Here is a 21,936-nt window from a genome sequence, read left to right as displayed (position 1 = left end):
AAGCATTTGAAAGAACAACCAGTACTTATTTACTTACTTGGCTAATGTCAGGGGTGTGCTTGGCTTACAGAAGCATCTTTTGACTGTCTAACATATTATAGTTGTTTATTCTGTTTAATATATGATTCATTTATATTTTCCAGAGGTGTGGGATGGTTACTGAGACATTGTATATGAAGGGATGAATATTAGAATTATAGCTTTCCCTTTCTTCTTCAAGACACTCCTACACATATCGAAGTATTTGACCAGTTGTTTTAAGTTACAGATGTTTCTTTGTCATGTGCAGTGGGATGCGCAGCTTTTTCTGCCCACAACTCTAAAACCATCCCAAGTCTCACACTGTGCCGAGTTGTGTGAACTCATTCTTAAGAGTTTTGAGCCTGGGAAATGCATGGGCGTTGTGAGAAGGAAAAAGGAATGGGAGGGAGTTCACTCAGAGTTTGAAGAAGCTTTCCCTCCTGTCCTGCCTGGTGCACGCTTGCACATTTGATGGCTTTGCACTTTCTATGGTTGTATGGTGTGAAGCACAGCTGCAAATAATCATGGGAGACAGTGAAAAGCTATGAAAAATTAAGGCTTTCATATCTTAAGTCCTGAGGGTGTGTTTCAGACTTAGCCTCTTCTAAAGTATTGAATAAGCCAATACCACACCTATTTAGACAAAGCCTGCCATCCTTAGGGAATATGGTGGTTGCGTTTCAATGCTTACAGTAATATTGGGGAATTTGATAGTTTGTCATTGTTACTTGGCGCAAAATTATTTGGGGGCAGGTGAGGCACATCAGTGCAGTTGTGCTCAGAGATGTGCAGCTGTAGCCCAGGGCTGGGACAGATGGAGGGCAGGTTTGCTTTGGTCCTTTCCAGCTCTGGCACTGCTGTCTCTGTTGGTGGTGTGCTTGAGGATGGTGGTACTCCCTTCAGCCTGTTTTAATGTCGTCAGTGCTCAGTGCTTGCTAGAGAGATGTGTTGGAGAAGTAACAAAGCCACACTGTTATTAAATGGTCAGTTGTTTTTTCTGCGTAAACCAGTGGTTTAGCCTCTTTATGCTGGTACCAGAATATTGTATTTTTGGGGATAAGCTGTGTTTTAATCTTATAAAGTTGCTTTGTTCTCGCCCGCAGATACCCTAAAGTCAGAAGGACGCTGCTGAGAAAAACTTTGTTGTACTATTTGTATTGTATGAAGATCCAATTAGTAATAAAGTTACTCCTTATAGTTGGATGTGTAATAGCAAATTTGTAGGAAGCATCAAATCCCTACAGTGGTAGTGGTGCAGACAGCTGTTGTACAAGGAATCATTTTAGAGAAGAAAAATGGTAACATTTGAAATTTTGACATTTAATGAAATATAAATCAAATAGGTGTTAGTTAATGGTATTTAGAGCCCTAATTTTATGGTGGTGGTTGAAAAATTCCTATATGCTAAGATAATTGCAGTGTATTCTAGTTTATTTGTGATAATTGGAGCAGAAACATGGTACTTGGAGGAAGAATGTTAGATTTCCCTTTCTTGAGGTATTCTGCACACTAGAGTACGTGTGAAAAAAGGGGAGAATGATTGTGAGAATATGAAAACTGCAATGTTAAACAGAATAGAAATGAAAGTAGCTGTTGAGGGATTTGCCTTTATTAGCTAGCCAGCGTGAATTTCTTGGGAAAAGAGAAGTATATTGAGCTTCTTGGGTCAGGGCCATGTCTCCTTGTATGTTACTTTGTTCAGTTTCTAGCATTGTGGGTCCCTGAATAAGGCTAGACTGGCTGGATTCTTAAAAATCATAAGCCTGGATCATAAAAATATATTATTACATGTAAAGTGCCAATGTCACTTTTACCTCTTGCTTTTGCAAAGCTTTGATGGTACATTCCTGTCATCAGTTCTGCTCCAAAAATCATAAGGGCATAAATTTAAGTAAGAAAAAATAATGTAATTTCCTCTTTGAAATTTTAGGGGAGTATTCAATTCAGTCTTTATAGTCTTATAATCTTAATGCTTGGATAACTTTTTGGAGAACTTCTGATTTTGGATCAGATATTTCCAAGATGCCTCTCCTATTGGGCTGAACTTCTAACCTTGAACTTAAAAAGCTGTCATTTTATACATTCTACTATAAAAGTGAATGCACACTTTTTCTCTTCACAGCCCCACTGGGGCTGTCCTAGGCCCCTGCAGTTGGGTATTGTGATTATCAAGAGTAAGTGAATGTGTTCCTTTCATTTTGCTTCATTTGAGGGATTCCTGATATTTAATGATGCTGTGGGTTGTTTGGCTCCTCTCCTTTCCTCTGTCAGAGATTTCTGCTGCCATTATCAGCTACACAAACTTTTCAGCACACTTCAGCAATTCTCATGTGTAAAGGCCACAGCTGTAGTTGAACAATGTGTTCATTGTAATCCAATAATAAAAGTCCTAAATATAACAATAATTATAACCCCTTATATTGAGAACAATATTGATAATCAGGGATACTAATCCTTGAATTTCATAAAAATGAAGCTCAACACTGGTTGTTGCAGTGTTATGCATGTTTTAAGGTTTAGAAGACTTTGCAAAACTACTATGTGGTTGTGTAAAGATTTGGCTTAGCTATATAGATAGGCATAATGGAAGCAAAAAGTACCCAGAGAAATACAAATGATTACATTTACAGACAGCTAAACAGAACACTGTGGATATTATTCTTGTAATTAACAAGTCCAGCTTGCCATAATAAGCTCTGATTATAAGTAGTCTAAACTGATTTTATTAAAATAAGCCCTGTTGGACACAGCACCAGTTTGGTCTTGTGTGTCTTTAAGTCATGCTTATAGTTAGTTCTGCATCTACATTTTTGGTTTCTCTTGTCTCCTTTCGTTTTCTTTTTTCAATAGAATGCTTTTAAATTGGTCAGTGTGAAGTTCTTTGTATAGTAGAGCTTTAGATGAGCCACGTGTGATCCACAAAGTCTTTTAGAGATATTTCTTAGAGAAAGATATTTCTCTAATTTTCTGATGAACAGAATTGCCATGTATTGCCAACATAGTCATACAATTAATAAATCCAGATCTTATAAGAGGGCAATCCCAAAAAAAGAATGCACCTGTAGGCATAGAAATAGCAGCTCCTTCACAGCTGGATTCCTTGAGCAGGATTTAATTTTTAATTGCAGAATTCACAGTGACTTGAGACAGTACATCTTTCATCTCAGGCTTCTGTTTTGATCCATTGCTGTCACAAAGGCACTCTTTGACTCCCAGGTTCTTGGCCAGTGTAATGCCATCTCCTTGTTTGCTTGTGGCTTTCCACTGACCAACCACAGGTCCTTCTCCTGGCAAGGACCTTAAGAAGAACAAGTCAAGAGAGGCTGAATTTGAATTATGTTGCTGCTTTTCATGTTCACATCTCTCTTTTGTATTCTTCATTTTACAAACTTAGCATGCTTTTCTAGATGTAGTAATATATACCCAGTGGATATAAAGTGGGTTTTTTAATTCTGTTTCTCTTTCATTATCTAAAATAGTAGTTTTTAGTTAGCAGTACCTTTCAGCTAATGTTTTGACTGAACATTTGAAAATTCTTAGTAAAAAATACATTTAAACTAAACTGCACATAGAAAACATGTAATCTTATACTATATTCTATGAATACATGTTATGCTTGAAGGAATAATTATTTGGATGTTCTTGGTAATTTTTAATATTTCTCTTTAATGCTTTTGGAATTTTATTTTACTCTGCTATGTCATAGAGAGGGAGAGAAGGGAATAAGTAACAGAGTAATTCTACAGAGTGAAGAACAGATATGTTTTGCAGTTAGAGCGCTTTCATCTGAAATTACAGATAAAGAGTGCACAAACTGATTGTCTTGCTCTTTTGCAAGTACTGCTGTAATCCAGGCATTTGGCAATTCTTTTTTTCATTAATCCTGTACCCATTCCTTAATCGGCCTGCAATTAATGTGCTGGGGTTTTTTTTCCAGTTTCAAATGTATCATAATGTTTTCTCAGTCTGCACTGAAAGCTGCTTCTGGTGGTTCATGGAACATCCTTCCTCAGTGCTCCTCTGGGGTGGGGCATTACTTTTTTGCAGTTATCGTGTTCACAGTAGGCATTTGCCATCCATGACTCTTAAAACGTTCTGTTCTTTGCACTGTCTTCTGGCACTAATAACTGTGACATCTGTTTGTCACATATGAAGCCCAGGAGGTGCTGAAGACCATGAAGCAGTGAGCATCCCTTCTGTGGGCAGAGGAGAATTATCTTTGCCTTGCAGGTGGGAGGCGGCTGGCTTGGCTCGCCCCTGCTTTCTGTGCTGACATTCGGACCGAGGGGCATGGAGAGTTTCCAAATGCCCATCTCCCATGTACAGATTGTGGGGAAAACTGGCATTTCCCAGTCTTGCCTCTTATCTTTTGGTTCTGGGGAGAAAATGTGAGTGGGGATAATTGCCTGTTGTGACCTGCCAACAGTGTCTGTGCCCAGGAATGGCTCTCTTGGTGGAAGGGGAAGAGAGGGCGTAGTTTTCTGCTTGGTTGCCTTGCTCTTTGGCATAAGTAAAGCTTGTACTTTTGTACAATTGAAGTGAATAGACTAATAGCCTATCAGCCCTGGATTAGTGAAGCCTAGGTGCAAATGCATATGTCATAGCAAAATTTTTAACTTACCTTCGAGTTTGAAACAATTTTTTAACTTCAGACTTTGAGTTTGAAACATATGTAGACTGATGTGCAGTCTCAAAGATTGACAGTCCTTAAGAATACTTGGCTTAAATTTAGTGGTGAGCAGGGATAAAACAACTGTAACTTTTGAGAGGTGACTTCCAGCATTCTGGTTTAGGTAAAAGCATTGCAAATAATAGCTTGCAATATGAAAAGGCACTGGGATAGTGCTACATATATGCACACCCAGTCTATATTACATTCTAGCTTACTTTTCTTTTTCATGGTTTGGTAAATTCTGTGCTGCAGTCCATTGCTTGAATTTTTATTTGTTAAGGTATAAAAGCTGTTCGAGTACAGGTACTCCTGTTCAGACTGAAAGATAATTTTGTTTGCCTTATATTTAAAGAAAAAAGAAAAGCCTAGACATTTCATTTTGTTTCTGATTTTTTTGGGGTTTTTTTTTTTAGTAAAGCTGTGTGCCTTTCCTTCCCATGCAAAATTATTCCATGGATTGTTTGTATGTTACTGCTTTTCAATAAGTGCTGTATTTACAGAACAAGGACTTGCTCAGGGAAGTTGTCAGTTCGTGTCCTCACTTTGATATACCAGGAGAGTAGAAAAATATACTCCCTTGTCAAAGTTTCAGGTATGATAATTAAACCTGTAATGTTATCATCTTTTCCTTAAGCCAAACTGAAAAGGTGGCTGATAAGGACAGAAGGTCTGTTATTTCCACTGTAGTTTCCCAACCTCGAAGAAAAAAATTTTTACTGCCAATTTCGGGAAGAATATTCTACCTAGTTGACTCTGTTGTAGAACTGTATCTGAGCAGCTGATTTTATTCAGATCTAGCTATAGAAAGAGCCTATTTTAATATAGTCTCTTAGAGGTAGAAGAAACGACTGAACTGCTTGCAGAGAAGGAGCAGACTTAGATCAGAACCTCAAATATATTTCATGGAGAGGCTTATTTGAGTTTCAGTTGTGCATAACATGTTGGGGCACTGAATTACAGGGCAGTTTGTTCGTTGGCTTGTTTCAAAAGAAAACAGATGACCTGTTACATCAAAATAAGACAATTCCTCAGAATGATCATGAAGTTATTAGTTAGGAGACTGTGACATGGAGGATTTCTCTGGAGGGTTGTACTGGATCTTGCAGTCTTATTCCAGAAAATCCTATTAATAAAAAAATAAAATTAAACCTTTCTTGATCACTTTCTATGATGCTGTTGTAGTAAAAGGAATTAATTACACAGAAATCTGTCTGATTTGCATCTGTGAAGTGTTAAAAATTGTTAGTAGTTTGATGAATTCTGAATAAGCCCATGCAAGGTAGAACTCAATGACAGAATTGGGAAAGAAACCAGCTCCAGTATGTTCTACTTGCAAGAGAAACTTTTCTAGATGAGGGTTGTGGGGTTTTTTTTGTATTTAAAGCATTGAGTCTTCTGTACAGTTTTTTTTGGAGGAGCATTTCTTACTTTCTTGCTGGTATTTATGTATTTAATCCCACAAGAGAGGTAGAGCTTGCTTGAGATTAAATGTAAAAAGTTGTTCCTTTTCTGTCAGTGCCCAGAATGGTCCATCTGGTACACAACACCTCAGGTACACACCAGCTAACAAAGATGGGCAGTGTTTCAACATCTTCATTGCTCTTGTAGGCGCGAATTGAACGGGCCAGGTAATGAGTGACAGTGGGGTCTGGACCGCATTCAGACTCCGTGGTTGATAAGCTCGGGTGAAAAGCATGTGGGGCAGGGGAGTTAAAATCACTGGAGATCTGTGTTACTGCTGGAACTCAAGACCAGGGATCTTTCAAGGAAAAAAGGTTATAGTATATAGTTTCCTTTAAAGAGTAGGTTTAAAAGGAAGAGGACTATCATCATCCAGTGTAAGAGGACGAGTGTCGTACTTTACCTCTCTTTCTGCTAAAACTCCTGTGCCTTTACATATCCAGAAATCTTACAGTTATTTTGGGTGAGGAACAGAGTTGTTGAATATAAGACTATTATTTTGTGTACTGACACCACAAAACCTGCTTTTTATATGCTCCAGGGCCTTACACATCCAGAACATAATCATGAACCTGGCTTTTGGACTGAGGCCACTTCTTGAAATATCCAGGAGTGCTGGATGCACTGCAGTCTTAATCTCACACATGGCCAGGCACAGGGAGCAGTGCATCAAACCAAATTATTTGCTGGTATTGCTGTGATATGAGAGTTGGGTGACATCCTCTCATATGACAGAGGGGAAGAAGCAGAGCAGCCCTTGGCAGCTAGAAAAATTGCTAACTACATTGAGGTTGTGTGGAGTTTGGACTTGCAGGAAATTAGGACAAGACAGTACTCTTTAGATGTTTTTTTCACTTAGCTTCCTCTCTAGGCACCTGGTGTTTTTTGGTACATCTTGTCCTGTCCCAAGTTAATGGTATCATCAGCTGGGAATGCTCATTCCCTGCAGCTCCCCTCCTGTTGATTTGAAGGCAGCAGTGGCTGTCTGGATGTGTTGTGGCTTTGGGGGCAAAAGGTGTGGGAAAGGAATGCTGGCCTTTTTGTATTATTATCATCATCATCATGATTGTCATCATTATCATCTGTGCACAGTTTTGTTTACAAAGAGTTCTCTAATTTGGAAATAAAATGACAGAAATAAATTACTCTAAAAGGATGCTTAAGGAATAAGGAGACATATTTGTGGCAAGCTATTCTGTAAACGTCATCCAGTATATGGTTAAATTATTTTGTTGTTTCCTCGCTGTAATTTATTTGAAATTGGTGAGTCAAACAATTGTCAGTAGTATTTTGTTCTCCTTAACTTTTTTCTCACCCTGTAGGGACTACATGCATCCATCTAGATTACATCTGAATGACAAAAATAGTTAGGTAGCAGGAGGAGGAAGAGTAATGCCTTTACGTAGAATTATCTGTCAGTAACGGTTTATTAAGTGCATCTGTCATGTCTCATTCTGAATTTGTGTTGCTAGTGCCTTAACTGGTAATTCATTTTTTGATACCTGATGACGTTGATTATTTAATGTTATTCTCATTCAGGAGTCTGTGTGGGTTTTAAGTTCAGGAAGTGCAGAAGTACACTGAGTCCCTCATCCTGATCATCAATATTTTAAAATGGACTGGTCTCAACAGAGAATCCCGAAGAGCATCACTTGTGACCAGCCACCAGCTGGATTAACTCCATTCACCACCACTCCCAGAGCCCAGTCATCCCTCCAGTTTTATACCCAGCCAAGAGTACACCCATCCAAGCCATGAATTGCCAGTTTTTCCAGGAAAATGCTGTGGGAAATGATGTCAGAGACTCTTCTGAAGTCTATACCACAGCTTTTTCCTCATTTGCTAAGGGGGTCACCCTGTCACAGCAGGAGCTCAGGTTGGTCAAAGAGAACGTGCCTTTTCTAAATCCGTGCTGGTTGGGCCTGATCTCCCAATTGTCCCATGTGTGCTGTGTGATTGCACTCAGGAAGAGCTGCTCCGTGGCCTTTCCTGGCATGAGTTCAGACTGAAAGGTTTGTGGGTGCCCAGATCCTCCTTCCAGCACTTCCTAGAGCTGGACATCACATTTGCTGACCTGCAGTCAACTGGAACCTCTCCAGTTAGCCAGGACTGCTGCTGTTTGGTGTAAAGTGGCTCAGTGAGCACTTGCATCAGCTCCCTCAGTACCCTTGGGTGGATCCCATCCAACCCCACAGACTTTTTTGTGTTTAAGTAACCTAATAGGTCACTAACCATTTTCCCTTGGGTCCTGGAGGCTTCATTCTGCTCCCCATCCCTGTCTTCAAGCTCAGGGGTTGGCTCCCTGGAGAACAACTGGTCTTGTTACTCAAGGCTGAGGCAAAGACATAAAGTACCTTAGTCTTCTCTTCATTCTTCCCTACTGTGTTTCCCCCCACATCTGATAAAGGTGGAAGATTCTCTGTGGCTCTCATTTGGCTGTTAATGTATTTATAGAAACACTTATGTTTTCTTTTATGGCACTGGCCCAATTAAGTTCTAGTTGGGCTTTGGTCTTTCTGATTTTCTCCCTATATAACCTCATGATATGCCTGTAGTCCTCCTGAGTTTTCTGTCCCTTCTGCAAAAGTCATAAACTCTCTTTTTTCCCTGAGTTTCAGTCAAAGATCTCTGTTCAGTCAGGCTGGTCTTCTTTCCTGACAGCTCAATTTTCACCCTGTCACAGAATTACAGAATGTTCTGGGTTGAAGGGGCCCACAAGGATCCTTGAGTCCAGCTCTTGAGAGTGGTCTGTACAAGGATCAACCCCCTCCCAGCTTTGGTGCATGTTAGTACCATGCTCTGACCAGCTGAGCTGATCTAAGCAGCTGCCTATGGAGGGGGCCTCTCCTGCCCTCTTAAGATTTCTTTCCTGAAAAATGGGTTGAGCAACTGATTGGAGAGGGCAGTGAAATGAAGGCAATAGCTTCAAGTGCTTGATTAACCTAGACCTTTAGGTGGTTATGTTTTGGAGGCAGAAAATCAGGCAGCCGGCTCTGGAAGGACATGGTTGAAGTCTGCTGGAACTGGGGACTTTCTCCTGTACCTTGAGACTGGAGCACTTCTTTTACAGCTTGTTTGTGTGTGGTTTAGTTTCAGTGTGTGAATTCTAGAGGTTAAAGCCACTCTGTCCATGCTATACCAACACAATATGAATATTGTGTTGGTGTAGCATGGACAGAGTGTGGGTGACTCCTGCCCCAGGGCTGAGCCAGGAGCAGCAGGCTGGCCTGCTACTGGGGCACCCCTGCCTGCAGCACCAACATGTTCCTCATGAGAGTCTCTTCTGAGGTGTGGCTACACCCTGAAAAGCATGAATGAGAACCAAAAATGCAACAAAACCAGTTTCAGAGAAGCTTTATGTTGTATACCAGGGCTCTTACAATATAACTGGGGCTCAGCAGTCAGATCAATTTTTTATCTTCCATGTATCTTCAGATTTTTCAGACATTTTGATTAGCAAGTAAGAATGTTCTTGGTTTCTTCCAGTCTAATGAGCAGATGTCTTTTCACTCTTAGGGATTGTTTGAAGACATTTTTCAGAAAGGTTGTACTATCTCTCAAGAAATTAATGCATTTAGAGCTTTGTCAAGTCCTGTTGCTTGGTAGCAGTCATGTTGATCCATTGGAAATATTCCGACAGAAATGTTAAATGGATCACCAAATACCCAAGAGTCTTACTTATCCCGTTGGTACATGAGTGCACATGCTGCAGAGCTTCCCTGTACTGCCTGGCTCTCTTGGGCAAAGATGGATGGGCCAGAGATGTGTGATGGATTCTCTCACAATCTGCAGAGCTCTTTGCTCCAGGTGAATGTGTGGCCAGCTGAATATCACTGACTCATAATCAAACTGAAAAGGTAGAATATGGAGGCCCCCCAAAGCAGGACCTGTACAATGCTGCTTGAGCCATGTCCTGAGCAAATGTGGTGCATGACTTTCAGCCATGATTTTTGGCACAATGGGCCTGTTTCTGCTCCCTGTGTTCTGAGAAGTGCAGCCAGGTCTTGTTTTGAGTGGCTTTTCATGCTCATTTGTGTAATGTCACTCTTTGCAGGTCTCTTTGTGGGACATTGAGCTGCATCTGCTGCTGAGTTGGGGCCCAGTTTTTGCATTTGCAGTGCTACTGCCTTTCGTATTCTCTAGAGCTCTTTGCAGCTTGTTTTAGAGGCTAGCATGATCTGTGAACTTTCAGGTGTCTCAGCAATGTGTTAGGGACCTTGGACTGGGAGAGATGCTGTGGTTTGGCACTGCCACTTTGACTGTTGTGTTCCATTTTCTCCTCTCCCCTTCCAGATGTGTGGAGGCATCCCTGGCATACCTGTTATTAGGGGCTGCCAGATTGGCATTCATAGCACAGTAAACTACAAGAATTCAGGGCTTTTTTCAGGGTTCAGGAGCAGTTGGTATTGTCCACAGGTATAAAAGCCATGGCTGCTGTAGCTCTTTGAATCTCAAGGTTCTTGGGTAACATAAAGGTTTTTTTAATGTTAAAATGCGTCTCTTAGAGATAGGGCAAGAATCCTCTTCTGCCTTAATTTTTGGCCAGTTTTATTTCTTATTAGGGTACAAAATGTTGCTAACTTTTGTCTTCCCTCCTTCTGTCCTTTTGTGCAGGTCTTGATGATTGCCTGCAGCAATATATAAAGAACTTTGAGAGAGAGAAGATTAGTGGTGACCAGCTATTACGAATTACTCATCAGGAACTGGAAGACCTTGGAGTCACACGAATTGGCCATCAGGAGCTTATCTTGGAAGCAGTAGACTTGCTCTGTGCACTGGTAAACTTCTTGGGGCAAATGGGGAGGGGTGAACAGTGTTCACATATTCACACTTCCTGTATTCAAATTGTTAGTCCTAAAGACTTGTCTAAGCAGCTCAAGAAACTCCTGATTTGTAATGTGTGAACAGTTTAGCATTTTAAACCAGGGGCAAGATAAAGGGAAAAATCTATTGATAGAGTTATGTTTGCTAAATAAACTCGTATCAGAGATTTAGGGCTTGCATATTTGTCTTTATAGAATAAAATTTTATCTGAGATCACTAGTTTCTAGAGAAGCTAGACTCTAGTTTGGAATGTAAAATAATTATATATGTGAATGGTGTAATTGAGTGTTGGTTGCCCTTTACAAACAAAATGTTCTGATATTAACCATGTCATTCTTCACTGGTCCTTTCATGCAAATTATGTTTTAGATGATTTTTTGAGCCTGATGAAACAGAGCTGCTTATATTTCACAGTTGAAAGGATTAAATACTGAAGTAATTACCTTATGTATAAATAATACATAAATTTTTGATGGGGCATATTGGTAATGGTCCTTTCAGTCAGGTCATGTCGTGCATAACTAGGATTATCTGCTCAGTGAGGGGTGTGGTGCTGACTTCACCCTCCTTATGAACTTCTAGTGTGTGTCTGTAAAGATTAGTGATAGATTGGGCACACAGCATTCTCCACTGTAGAAAAGATTGTGAATAGCTCTGTTAAGATGTACTTCACTGCCTAAGGTGCTGTTTTGTGGGTTTTTAGTACATGCTATTCTTCAAGCCTCAGAAGGAGCTTTTAAGAAAGCTGAATCCTGGGAGAGGCAATCAAAGACGGTAGGCTGAAAGGCTCTTCACAAGGGCTTGTTGGTTCTCCGTATGCAGCAGCTTTTCTGAATACCCTGTTGTTACATTTTTGGGGTATTGTGAAATGTAATGAAAAGGAGAGAGTGAAAAAAAACCATACGCAAAAAAAGTTTAAAAAAGGAGAAAGCTTTTTGGCACAGGAAAACATTTGATTTTAAACACAGATTTTCTTCAGTAGAATACAGTTTCTAGTAGCGTTGCAGTGTGAGTCAGTGCAATAAGTTAACTCATCAATTTGTTTTTTAAATAAGGAAGCTGCAATCTTAAAAAAATGCTACTGATATAGAAGAGGACATAAAGAGTTATTCACAAAGTACTTTTCTTATCAAACAGCGCAAAAGAAAACAACAAAGTAAATACTTCAGTTAACTGAGAAAGATAAAGTCTAAGTTAGGGGGAGCACCAATGACCGTTTTTCCCAGTCATGCAGAGATACAGATTGTGGCTCTTTGAAAAATAGATTACTGTTAAGGGAAAAAACCCCTTGTTTATTAGCTGAAATTTCTTTTTTCTTTGGTATGTAATTACAAATATAATCTTCAGACAAGCAAACACAGCTTGTCTTTGTAGCTCCTTTATCTTAGGCAAAAGGATATGGAACTAAGTTTAATATAAAATAAGGAATTTCTAGCAAAGGATAACACTGCATCTTAAATGCATGCAGCAAGACTCTCCCTTCCTGGTTCTTGTTGCACATACAGTATTGTCTGCTTTTCTGAGTTTGTCTTAGAGAAAATTGCTAAGACACAGTGGCATGAGTTCAGATCGCAGCTTCTAATTTAGGATGAGGTTTTTGCAGTCTCACAATTGGCTCCTGATGGCTCCTCGAGGATACAAAATGTTATTGTTATATTGATTTCAGTGGACTTAATTTGAATTTATTGTTTACCAATCAGATAAACCTCTTGGAAAATTTAATTCAGAGGCAATCCATTTGGCTGGACTGGTCCTATACTTACAGGCTTTTTTTATTGCATCTGTGAGTGTCTATCCTGGGTAGGGCTTGTCCTTTCTTCTGGTTTGACTTTAATATTTGCTGTATTGTTTAGAAGAACATTAAGCCTATGACTCTCCAATATAGGATAACTGGTAATTCAGATAGTGGCTATGCAATTTTTTAAAAATCATCTGGTTTTTTTTGTTTGTTTGTTTGATAGGAGTTTGACAGAGGTTTCATGATAGAACTTAGCAAGAGTTACAAATACACGATCCAAATGAGTTAACATCTCTTTGGATGCTGGAGAATATGGTTGGGATGATGGGCTATGAATAGTAAAGTTAATTATGCCTTGCAAGCTTAACTCCAGATTGATTTAAAAGCAAATATAAGAAAAAAAAAGGATTGTTGCTTCTGCTTCTTCCCCCTTTCTCTCTGGGTTAGTGAGTGACCACCTAAACAGTTTTTGGCATTGAGTACAAGTGAGGGGACAGAACTTCTCCCACTGTTCATCTGTTCCCACTCTGCAGGGGAGAGTTTTCCAATGCATAGTTGCTGTCACTTAGGAAAGTTTCTGCAGTGTTGATTGCTGATGTGCTTTATTCCTGCCCCCCCTTCCCAATATTTTTTGGGGGTAAACTTCTGCTTTCAGTTCCCTGGCAGCTGTGGATATGGCTAACAGCAAACCAGCTGCTTGTGTTGCATGCCTATAATTCACAGGGCTGCACCTTCTTACCAGGTGAAGGCGGAGAGCCTGAACAAGCATGTCTGGCTGGTATGGAGAGTGCAGGGGACATGCCAGTGGGGGCTGTTGGACTGTGCTGAGCACACAAACTGCCACAGTAAGAATTGGGAGCCAGTTATGATTGATACCACATCCTATTTAAAGGATGTTCTTTATGGGTTTTTGACAGAAGGTGGGTGGGTGGCTGGCTGTGGTCTCTCACATTATTTGCCTCCTGTCATCAGCACTTGCAACAAATGGATCCTCCAGAGTTTGTGAGCTGATCAGAGGACAAATGGTGGCGTGTGCTATCCATCTTTAGTAGAGTCTCTCTTGGCTGCCAGCCTGCCATACTGTGCTCTTGACAGCAGAACAAGCATTCAGGGGGTGATATTCACAGGGTTTCTTTTCCTGTGGTGCTTCAGGAAAGGAGGAATAAAGTTTTTGCCCAGCTGCTAGTGCTGTTATAGATCATGCTTGCTGGTAATGGTGGGGGTGTACATCCTGCATACCTTCACTGGAGCTGAACATGCTGTGGGAGAGGGCAAGTAGTCTAACAAAGGCAGTTCATCTCTTCCCTCTCTTCTTCAGACTGGGAAGGTGGGAGCATGTTCAATAGATGCATGCCTCGGTGCAGCTTTGTGTTTTACAAAATCCGTATGTCAGAAAGGGCATGATAAAGGAAATGTTATCTGTGCTTAGAAGAAATAAGTAGTGATGTCTGTGATGGTATTTTGTTGCTGCTAAGAATTTGTCACGTGCTTTTTAAGGTGAGAAATCTTGAGAAGCCACCATGATGGATATATGCTGGCAGCATTACTTGATTTCCAGCAAGACAAATCTCCTGTTCTTGTCTTTCTGTTTAAATTGGGACATGCAATCAGGCTGGCGGTGTCAGCGGGTAGATTTTTACTTTATGTGGATGGGCATTTTTATTCATGCTAACAAAATCACCCAAAAAAATTGTCTCAAAACTGGTGGAAAATGATAGACTGAGGAACTACATGTCCACCTCTAGAGATACAGGAAAAACTACTGAGTTGAGTGCCATGTTTCTCCACTATTCATAGGTAATAAAATACACAGTTCATTAGTTCTAATAGTTGCCATTAAGATCTTAGCCTCAACATGATCATGTGTGAGGGTGAAGCTAGCCTAACACTGCTTTTCATTCAATCGTTAAACAAACAACAGTGTAGCAGACCTCATCATCACAAAATGTGATGAGCCTTGTTTCTTTGATGGTTGCTTTAAAAACTGCATGTGAATGAACAATGCCAGTAGAAAATAAATTGAGAAGAAAAGGAGATGATGCATTGGGAGAAGTGCATAATAAAGAACAAATACCTTAGATAATGCTGCCAGATCACTGTACCAGTCATCAGGTTTGGAATGCATTGGGGGATCTTGTAGCTTCTGCTATATGTAACTGGCCTGAAGAAAGCAAAGAAATTACATAATTCTTTTTCCGTCATCTGTTTGTCAGGAGATGGAGTTTAATTTACGAAACTGGGTATGACTGTTTTTCCCTAAAAAAGACTACATGCTGCCTGGAGAACACAAACTGAAGACTGCTCAGCCAAGCATGACTTCTTCCATCTTTAAGAAAATGATCTAGTTATCTAGTTTACCACAATGCCTTGATAAATGAGATGCCAAATGAAGATTCTTTTTTTTTCCTTTCCTGAATATCATGCTCATTGTGTTTGCATGAAGATTAAATTAATTTAATTTGATTTTGCAAATATTTTTAAACAGAGATGCTAAAGTAGATGTGTTGTTATAAGAATTTGAAAAGCTTCAAAAATGTATTTTGGATGCTTTGAAGTTTTTCATTAGCAAAGAACTTCATGAAGTTCCTGTGAATTTGCAAAATAATTCTTCAGGAAATCTTAATTTGTGTAGAATAGAGTTTAGTTAAAAAATAAAACAAAAGAGCATACTAGTTTCAGTACTAGTTTCATGCTAGTTGGTTAAATCTGCTATGGCTGTACAGGAATTTATTGCACACTATATTTGAATCTGTAAAGCTAGAAGATTGCAGCAGATGAAATAGCATTATTATTTGGCAGAGAAAACATTGGTGTGCACTAACAGCATGAAATTACTTACCATTTACCACTAACACAAAACATTGATATGCAAATGAATGTAAAAAATAGACCTACTTTACCCACGAATGATTTGATTCCTCTTAAGAATTATGCCTTTTATCTTAATTTCATCTTCCTGCCATTTCTCACACAGAAATGCTTTTTTTGTACTTATCACTAGTCAGATCTTAAAACTGTTTTGTCAGTAACGGTGAATATTAGACTTAATCATTCTGGTGCTAAATGAAGTAGGCTTCATTTCAGAATGGAGATTTATATGTACTAAAGATGGAATTTACTGTTAGTATTCTGAATGCTCATAGCAGAAAAATTACTTACCGTTTTCACTATTGCCCATTGCAAGTCAAAGTTTTGCTTATATATCATATATCATATGACTCCCTGTCCTCAGCCTGAGCTAATCTAACTGCAGTGCAGGAAATCCTGAAGTCCATCACCAGGTCAATAAAGCTAAGGAGATAAAGAGTTTCTGATAGCTCATATAGATCACATCGAAAATGTGTTAGCAAATCTTTTTACACAGAACTGCAGTAAACACCATCTTGTGCCAAAGGCAGTAAATATATCTGCATGCAAAGGGTGAACATCCTTCTGCCTACCAGCCTCAAGAATCAGTCATGGATCCTAGATACTTTTTAATTGTGGATTTTGTTGGTGGTGGTCTTTTTCTTTTCTTTTCTTGTTTTGTTTTTTGGGTTTTTTTTGGGTTTTTTTTTTTTTTTTTTTTTTTTTTCCCTTTGGACTGCTTGGAGGTTTGGGCAAGTATGAAATACATACTCTGGTTCATAGAGTCATAGTGTGGCTTGGGTTGGGAGGGTCATTCATAGAATTGTAAGCCCCAGTTAAAAGCAGACCAGATAAAAAGAGCTGTTACAATGTAAAATGTTTCTTAAAGGTAATGTGTTCATAACAATACTTATTTCCTTTTTCAAACAAGTATTTTGAACTGCTGATTAGCTGTTTAAGACTTTTGGAAATGCATGTAACTGGATATGGAACTGGTAGTTCAAATTATGGAGAAATAAGAGCATTTGGCAGGCTAGGGACTAAATTGCATGAGAAAGTAAAAAAACCCAAAAAAGTAATGAGCATTTGGTCTTTCAGAGGCTGTTGATTGAATAAGAGAAAGAAGAATAGTTTATATAATTGCTCTATCAGCGCTACAAAGCATGGGCTTGGCTTGTCTTTTTGACATGTTCCTTGAGTGTGGTGTAGAAACAGAAGGGCATTTTTCAAGGAGATAATGATGATGACTTCAGAGTCATCTTTCCTGGGTTCTGCAAGGCTAGAAGTATCACGCACCTGAGTGTTTTTCTGACTATAAACATTTAGGACAAATATTTATATTCTTTGAAACAGTTTGGCTTTTAATCAGTGCATGTTTAATAATTGCAGTAAATCATAAGTGTCATTTGAGCTATCTGGGGTTTCTGTCCTTATCTACTTATTCTGTGTTGAAGAAACAGATGTGTCAGGATCATGTGTTGTGCACTTCTAAATTACCCCATATGCGAGTGCTATTTGAAGGAGAGATAACCTTAGTGTTAGCATTTCTTGATGCTGGAGGAAGGGCCGTTAGAAATATATGTTGTAGGCAGATCTGATGAGGTATAAAGTTACATAAGGCACCTTCCATATGACAAGCTGTGATATCAGTTGCTAGCAGCTTTGGGCTGGTAAGCTATCTGCCTCATACTTTGTGGGATGTGTTCAGCCAAATGTTTTGGAGAATGAGTTTCAGATCCATTTTGTTCATTTTAAAAATCAACTTCAGAGGTAAAGGGTGGAACTTATCTTGGTAAATTTTTGCCCACCACTGATTTTCAGGTGTGGTTGTGAAATGACTGCATGTGCTGTGATATCTGTGTGATGCTGTTTTGATTATTCATTTAAAATCTTCCTCAGGCTTTTCAATAAATGAGGATCCTATGAACTTTGCTGTTTCCAGGTTGTTTGTTTAAAAGCAAATAAATCATACGAACAGAAAGGATACTTAAGAAGTAAGTGTGGAAGGTGAAAACATTGGAAAGATAGTGAGGAAAAGAATTAAACTCACCTGAGGTGATTTTAAGTCCATTTCTTAGCAGCCATATTTTATTCTTGCCTAAAACTCCTGTGAATAAGTGAAAAATGACTTTTTATTGCATTGGAGAGAAAACGTACTATTTCATTCTTGTGATAGTTATCCTTATTACTGAGACGTATCAGATGTAGTTGAGAAGTTGCACTTCTTTACACATAATTGATTGCTCAGTACAGCTATCTAGACTATAAAATTTGTCTTTTCAAATGGTTGCCATTTTCTCTCTTCTTTAAATTATATTGTTTGTGTGTGTTACAAAAAATAGTTACCAAATTAAAATAAACCTTCACCTTCTTCAGTTTATACAGTCATGGTTGCATTCTGCAGAGGAGCAGCAGAAATTAATCAATGTAAGCACTGCTATCTGCTCCCTTGTCTGGTGAAGATACTGCTTTTATTTTCTTCTTGCCCACAAGCACCAGTATTACAGCAGGACCTTCAGTTCCCATCTCGTGTCTCTTCAGCAGAACTGAGCACTGGTCTCTGCATGCCTTTTGCTTCACATGGTTTTCAGCAGTATTCTTTCATGCCTTTTGTTTCCCAAGGTTTTCAGATTTCTGGGCTGAAGAAAAGACACAGTGATTTAGAAAGGTAGGCAGAGAGGCCTGTCTTGGAGTGTTGGTAAGAGTCAAACAGTGTCACTGAACTTGATACAGCATTTGTGCTTGGAGACGTAGAGATATTCATGGTTGCATAAAAGTTGTGATCGAGACAGCTGTTCTAAGGGATTTCTGGGTTTGTTAATGGGACTGTGGTTATGTCTGTGTTGCACATTGTACTGAGTTTAGATCTGAGCTTGGCTTATTTAGGTAGCTGAGATGGCCTTGCACTTGGAATGGGCACTATAAAAATACCACAAACCAAAGTCCTGGCATCTTCTAGACAGTCTGTCTAAGCCAGCAGAGATTAGTTAGCACTGTTCGAGTTTGGAACACTTTACTTTTTAGCTGTGCTAAGAGTGTCAGATGTATTTCCTACCATCAAGAATCAAGTGAATTTAACACAGGAAAGAGATGAGGTCTAAATTTTAACTTTTTTTTTTTGATTGAGGGAAGCAGGGAACATAACTAATGAACATTGATGAAACTATTTTAAGAAAAGTTTGCTTTATTTTCACATTTGGTTTGTGAACTCTCTTCCTACTCTTGGTATGCTCCTGCAAGGATGGGCTTGCAGAGGGACCAGGCTGGCTGTTCTCACAAAAATACCCTCAAAAAACTCCTCAGTGGTGATTAGAGCTGCTGCTTGTCAGCATGTGAAGAAAAGAGCTACAATTCCTCGCTCACACTGTCATGTTAAGGCACAGAAAAGTAATTAGCAGGTACAATGTCTATTAATAGCTCCCACCACCTTTAGTTCAAACACCTGCTGGCAAGCTATTACTCTATGTAGTTCAGCTTCATCAAGTTCTTGTTTTATGATTGCCAGAAGGGACTCCATTAGAGCCTTTTCTGTTGGGGCAGGGTATCTGAAGACACTCTGTGTCCTCTCACTGGGGGAGTGGATGCCTAGGCTTGTGTCGCTTCTCGTAATCTCTACAGGCATGCAGAGATTTCTTTGTGGCTCTTTCAGTGACTGTGAATATATTTTGGCTAATGAAAGCACAACTTTTGTTAGTGCTGGCTAAATGCAGACTAGGGGAAAACAAAGAACTGTCTCCTTTGCCTGCAATTATCTTCTTACAGTGCTTGAAAATAAATGCAGTGCTTTTCTAACAAAACCGTGTTGTTAATAGTGTATTATTGAATATAAAGTATGATTCAACTTGGCACTTTTTATTTAAGCATGCTTTTTCCTAGTATTAGAACACACAGCTCTGGTTGCTTTTAACTTGGGCCAGAAATATTAGTGATAAACAAAGTGAGGATTTTGTTAGCTTGGCTGCTGCTTTAGGATCCTTCTACTTAAAGGCTTCAATAAATACAGCTGCCCTGAAATATATTTTGTCTGAAATTTATCTCTGTATTTTCCATCTCTGGCTTTATCTGTATGATATTACAGATTTTCCAAAGCCATCCTCATCTAAGACTGAATTCACATGTGGCCTAGGCACAGTGTTTTGTGTTAACACACACACACACACACACACACACACACACACACACACACACACACACACACGTTTGATGAATAGGTGTTAAAACAGGCTTTGAATCTGTAATGCTGTCTCTTCCTTCCCTCATGATGGTGAAAAACAGCCTCTGAAAAAGAATGTGCCTGTAGGTGGCCATCACTTAGATATTAAGAGGGAGCGACTAAGGTTTTGTAGCTGATTTTCTAAAGTGTGTACATAAATGCAGCCTATTTTCCTGTTGTACAAAAAAACCGGAGTGTTTTGCCTGGTCTACAGTGTTCAATATTGCAGGTTTTCTTTTTTTCTGGTGCTTTACTTTCTGCTGGTGCTGCAGGTCTGCACGCTGCCTGCCAGGGCTCCCTCTGGGGTGGGCATGGCGGCCTGCACAGGCTGGGTACCAGCACCTGCCTGTCTGAGCAGGTGAGGGACAGACAGGGTGACAAAGAGGAGATGGCAAAAGAGGGGGAGCTGAAATAATCTGGGGTTGTTGAGGACCTTTGGGATCCCACCTCAGCATCAGCGTGGTCTCCACTGGCTCTGGGCCCTGTGTGGGGCACGGCTGGCGTGACAAGAAGGTGCCTGGCCTTGTATGGCACCCTACCCACACACCCCTTCCTCACCCACCTTAGTTTTATTTTTGGATTATCAGACTCAGCTCCTTAGGAACAGCCTGCTGAATTAAGAAATTCGGCGTTTCAGTGTGTCAGAAAGAAGGCAGCCCTGTGAGCAGGCCCGTGGCTGGCCTGCAGCCTGTGGTTGTACCCCCACGTGTGGGGGTGTGAGTGCCATGTTGTTTGGGCTTGCTTGTGGCCGGTCTTTAAGACATTTTTGGTGATGTATCATTCATCCAGAATATTTTTCATTTATTTCTTCCCCCATTAATTTTGCCAAAATGAGCTAGATGCTCAAGAAGCAGAATGAAGTAAGAAAAAACCTGTTATCTTTTTTCAGCTTACTCCCCCCCCACTCCTTAATCGTGCTTCCTCAGCAGGCCAACCACAGAAAGCTACAGGAAAAAACAGATATGTTTTTATCTGATGTTTATCTTCTTATTTTGGACTAGTTTAATAAGTTATGAGCCGTTTAGATGCATAATAAAGTGCATTTTTCTTTTCAATCCCAATTAATTGTTTTCATCTTGTAATCTCTATTTATAACCCAATGCTATCTGTTGTATAATTGCTCTTAAATATGTACATGGTGGAAAAGTTACTGCCCAAATATACAATTTGTCTAATTGGGATTGATTGTAGTGGCAGGGGACAGCATCTGTGTAGTTGAGAAACATGCCTGCAGAGCCTTTCTTGCCCGAGATAGGGATGTTCACAAAAGTTCCAGTAATGGTTTATAAAGTGCAATCTTAGTATATGGTCAGTGGCCCCTTCAGCAGAGTTCCAAAGTGCGTTTTCTGCTGCAGAAGGATGGTTGTTGGTTGAGCAGCTCCCTCACAAAGTGTGCTCAGTTTACAGGCACACAGAGCTGGCTGGGAGACGGCAGATGAGCTGTGTGCTGTAGTCTTTCCATCATGAGCCCCCTTGGCATGGGAGTGGATGTTGTGGAAGTGCTGGGAGCTCACTGGGAATGGCTTCAGTATAGCGTTCCTGCAGTCCCTGTGTAGTAAAAGAGGATGAAATTCATTTAGTAGGTGGTTTGGATTGGGAGCAAGACAACTGCTGTAAAATAATCACCACCTCACATTTTGTCCCCTCAATTCCAATAGAAAAAGACTGAGGTGAATAAGCTTCAGTAGTCTTCAATTAGCATTGATGAGTGTATCTTTTCTCCTTTCTCTCCTTGTGGACAGATCAGCATGGGAGGAGAGCTGGGGCTGTCATGGAGTGTCATTAGGAAGTAGATTTTTCTGTGTGCATCTGAGGGGCTTTGTGCATTCTACTTCATAGTTTGTGGTAGGAAATGGTCCATGCTCTGTAATGAGTAGCCCATTTCATTGTCAACTGAGCGAGTTGTCAGCACCCCATGCTATCACCCTCTGATGTGGCTGAAGTGAGAACCTTCCAAATTCCGTAATTCTCTTAGAGGAGTACTAAACTCAAGTCTGTGCAACTGCTTATTCCTTTGCAAAGGCAAATAAGTCCTTTTTGTAATAACTCTGTCACTCTTTGTGTATGTGAGGAAAACAAATCTTTTATAGAAATGACAAATCACTGATGGTACTTTATTCTATTGTAATTGAACATTAAATCAGGGCACTCTTGAGGGCT

The 21,936-nt window shown here is 39.8% G+C and overlaps 1 protein-coding gene across 7 annotated transcripts in view; it reads left to right on the top strand.

Annotated features, from left to right (window-relative positions):
• CNKSR2 (connector enhancer of kinase suppressor of Ras 2) overlaps nt 1–21,936 on the top strand; it is a 206,348-nt gene that overhangs the window by 25,175 nt on the left and 159,237 nt on the right. For all 7 annotated transcript variants that reach the window (XM_063182554.1, XM_063182551.1, XM_063182546.1 and 4 more), the window contains exon 2: nt 10,769–10,932. In XM_063182554.1, the coding sequence (XP_063038624.1) occupies nt 10,769–10,932 (164 nt within the window). The remainder of the gene's footprint in view (nt 1–10,768; nt 10,933–21,936) is intronic.

This window comes from Melospiza melodia, chromosome 2 (genome assembly GCF_035770615.1).
Source record: "Melospiza melodia melodia isolate bMelMel2 chromosome 2, bMelMel2.pri, whole genome shotgun sequence".
NCBI classification, from domain to species: domain Eukaryota; kingdom Metazoa; phylum Chordata; class Aves; order Passeriformes; family Passerellidae; genus Melospiza; species Melospiza melodia.
Note: the sequence above shows the minus strand (reverse complement) of the source record. Positions and strands in the feature narration are given on the sequence as shown.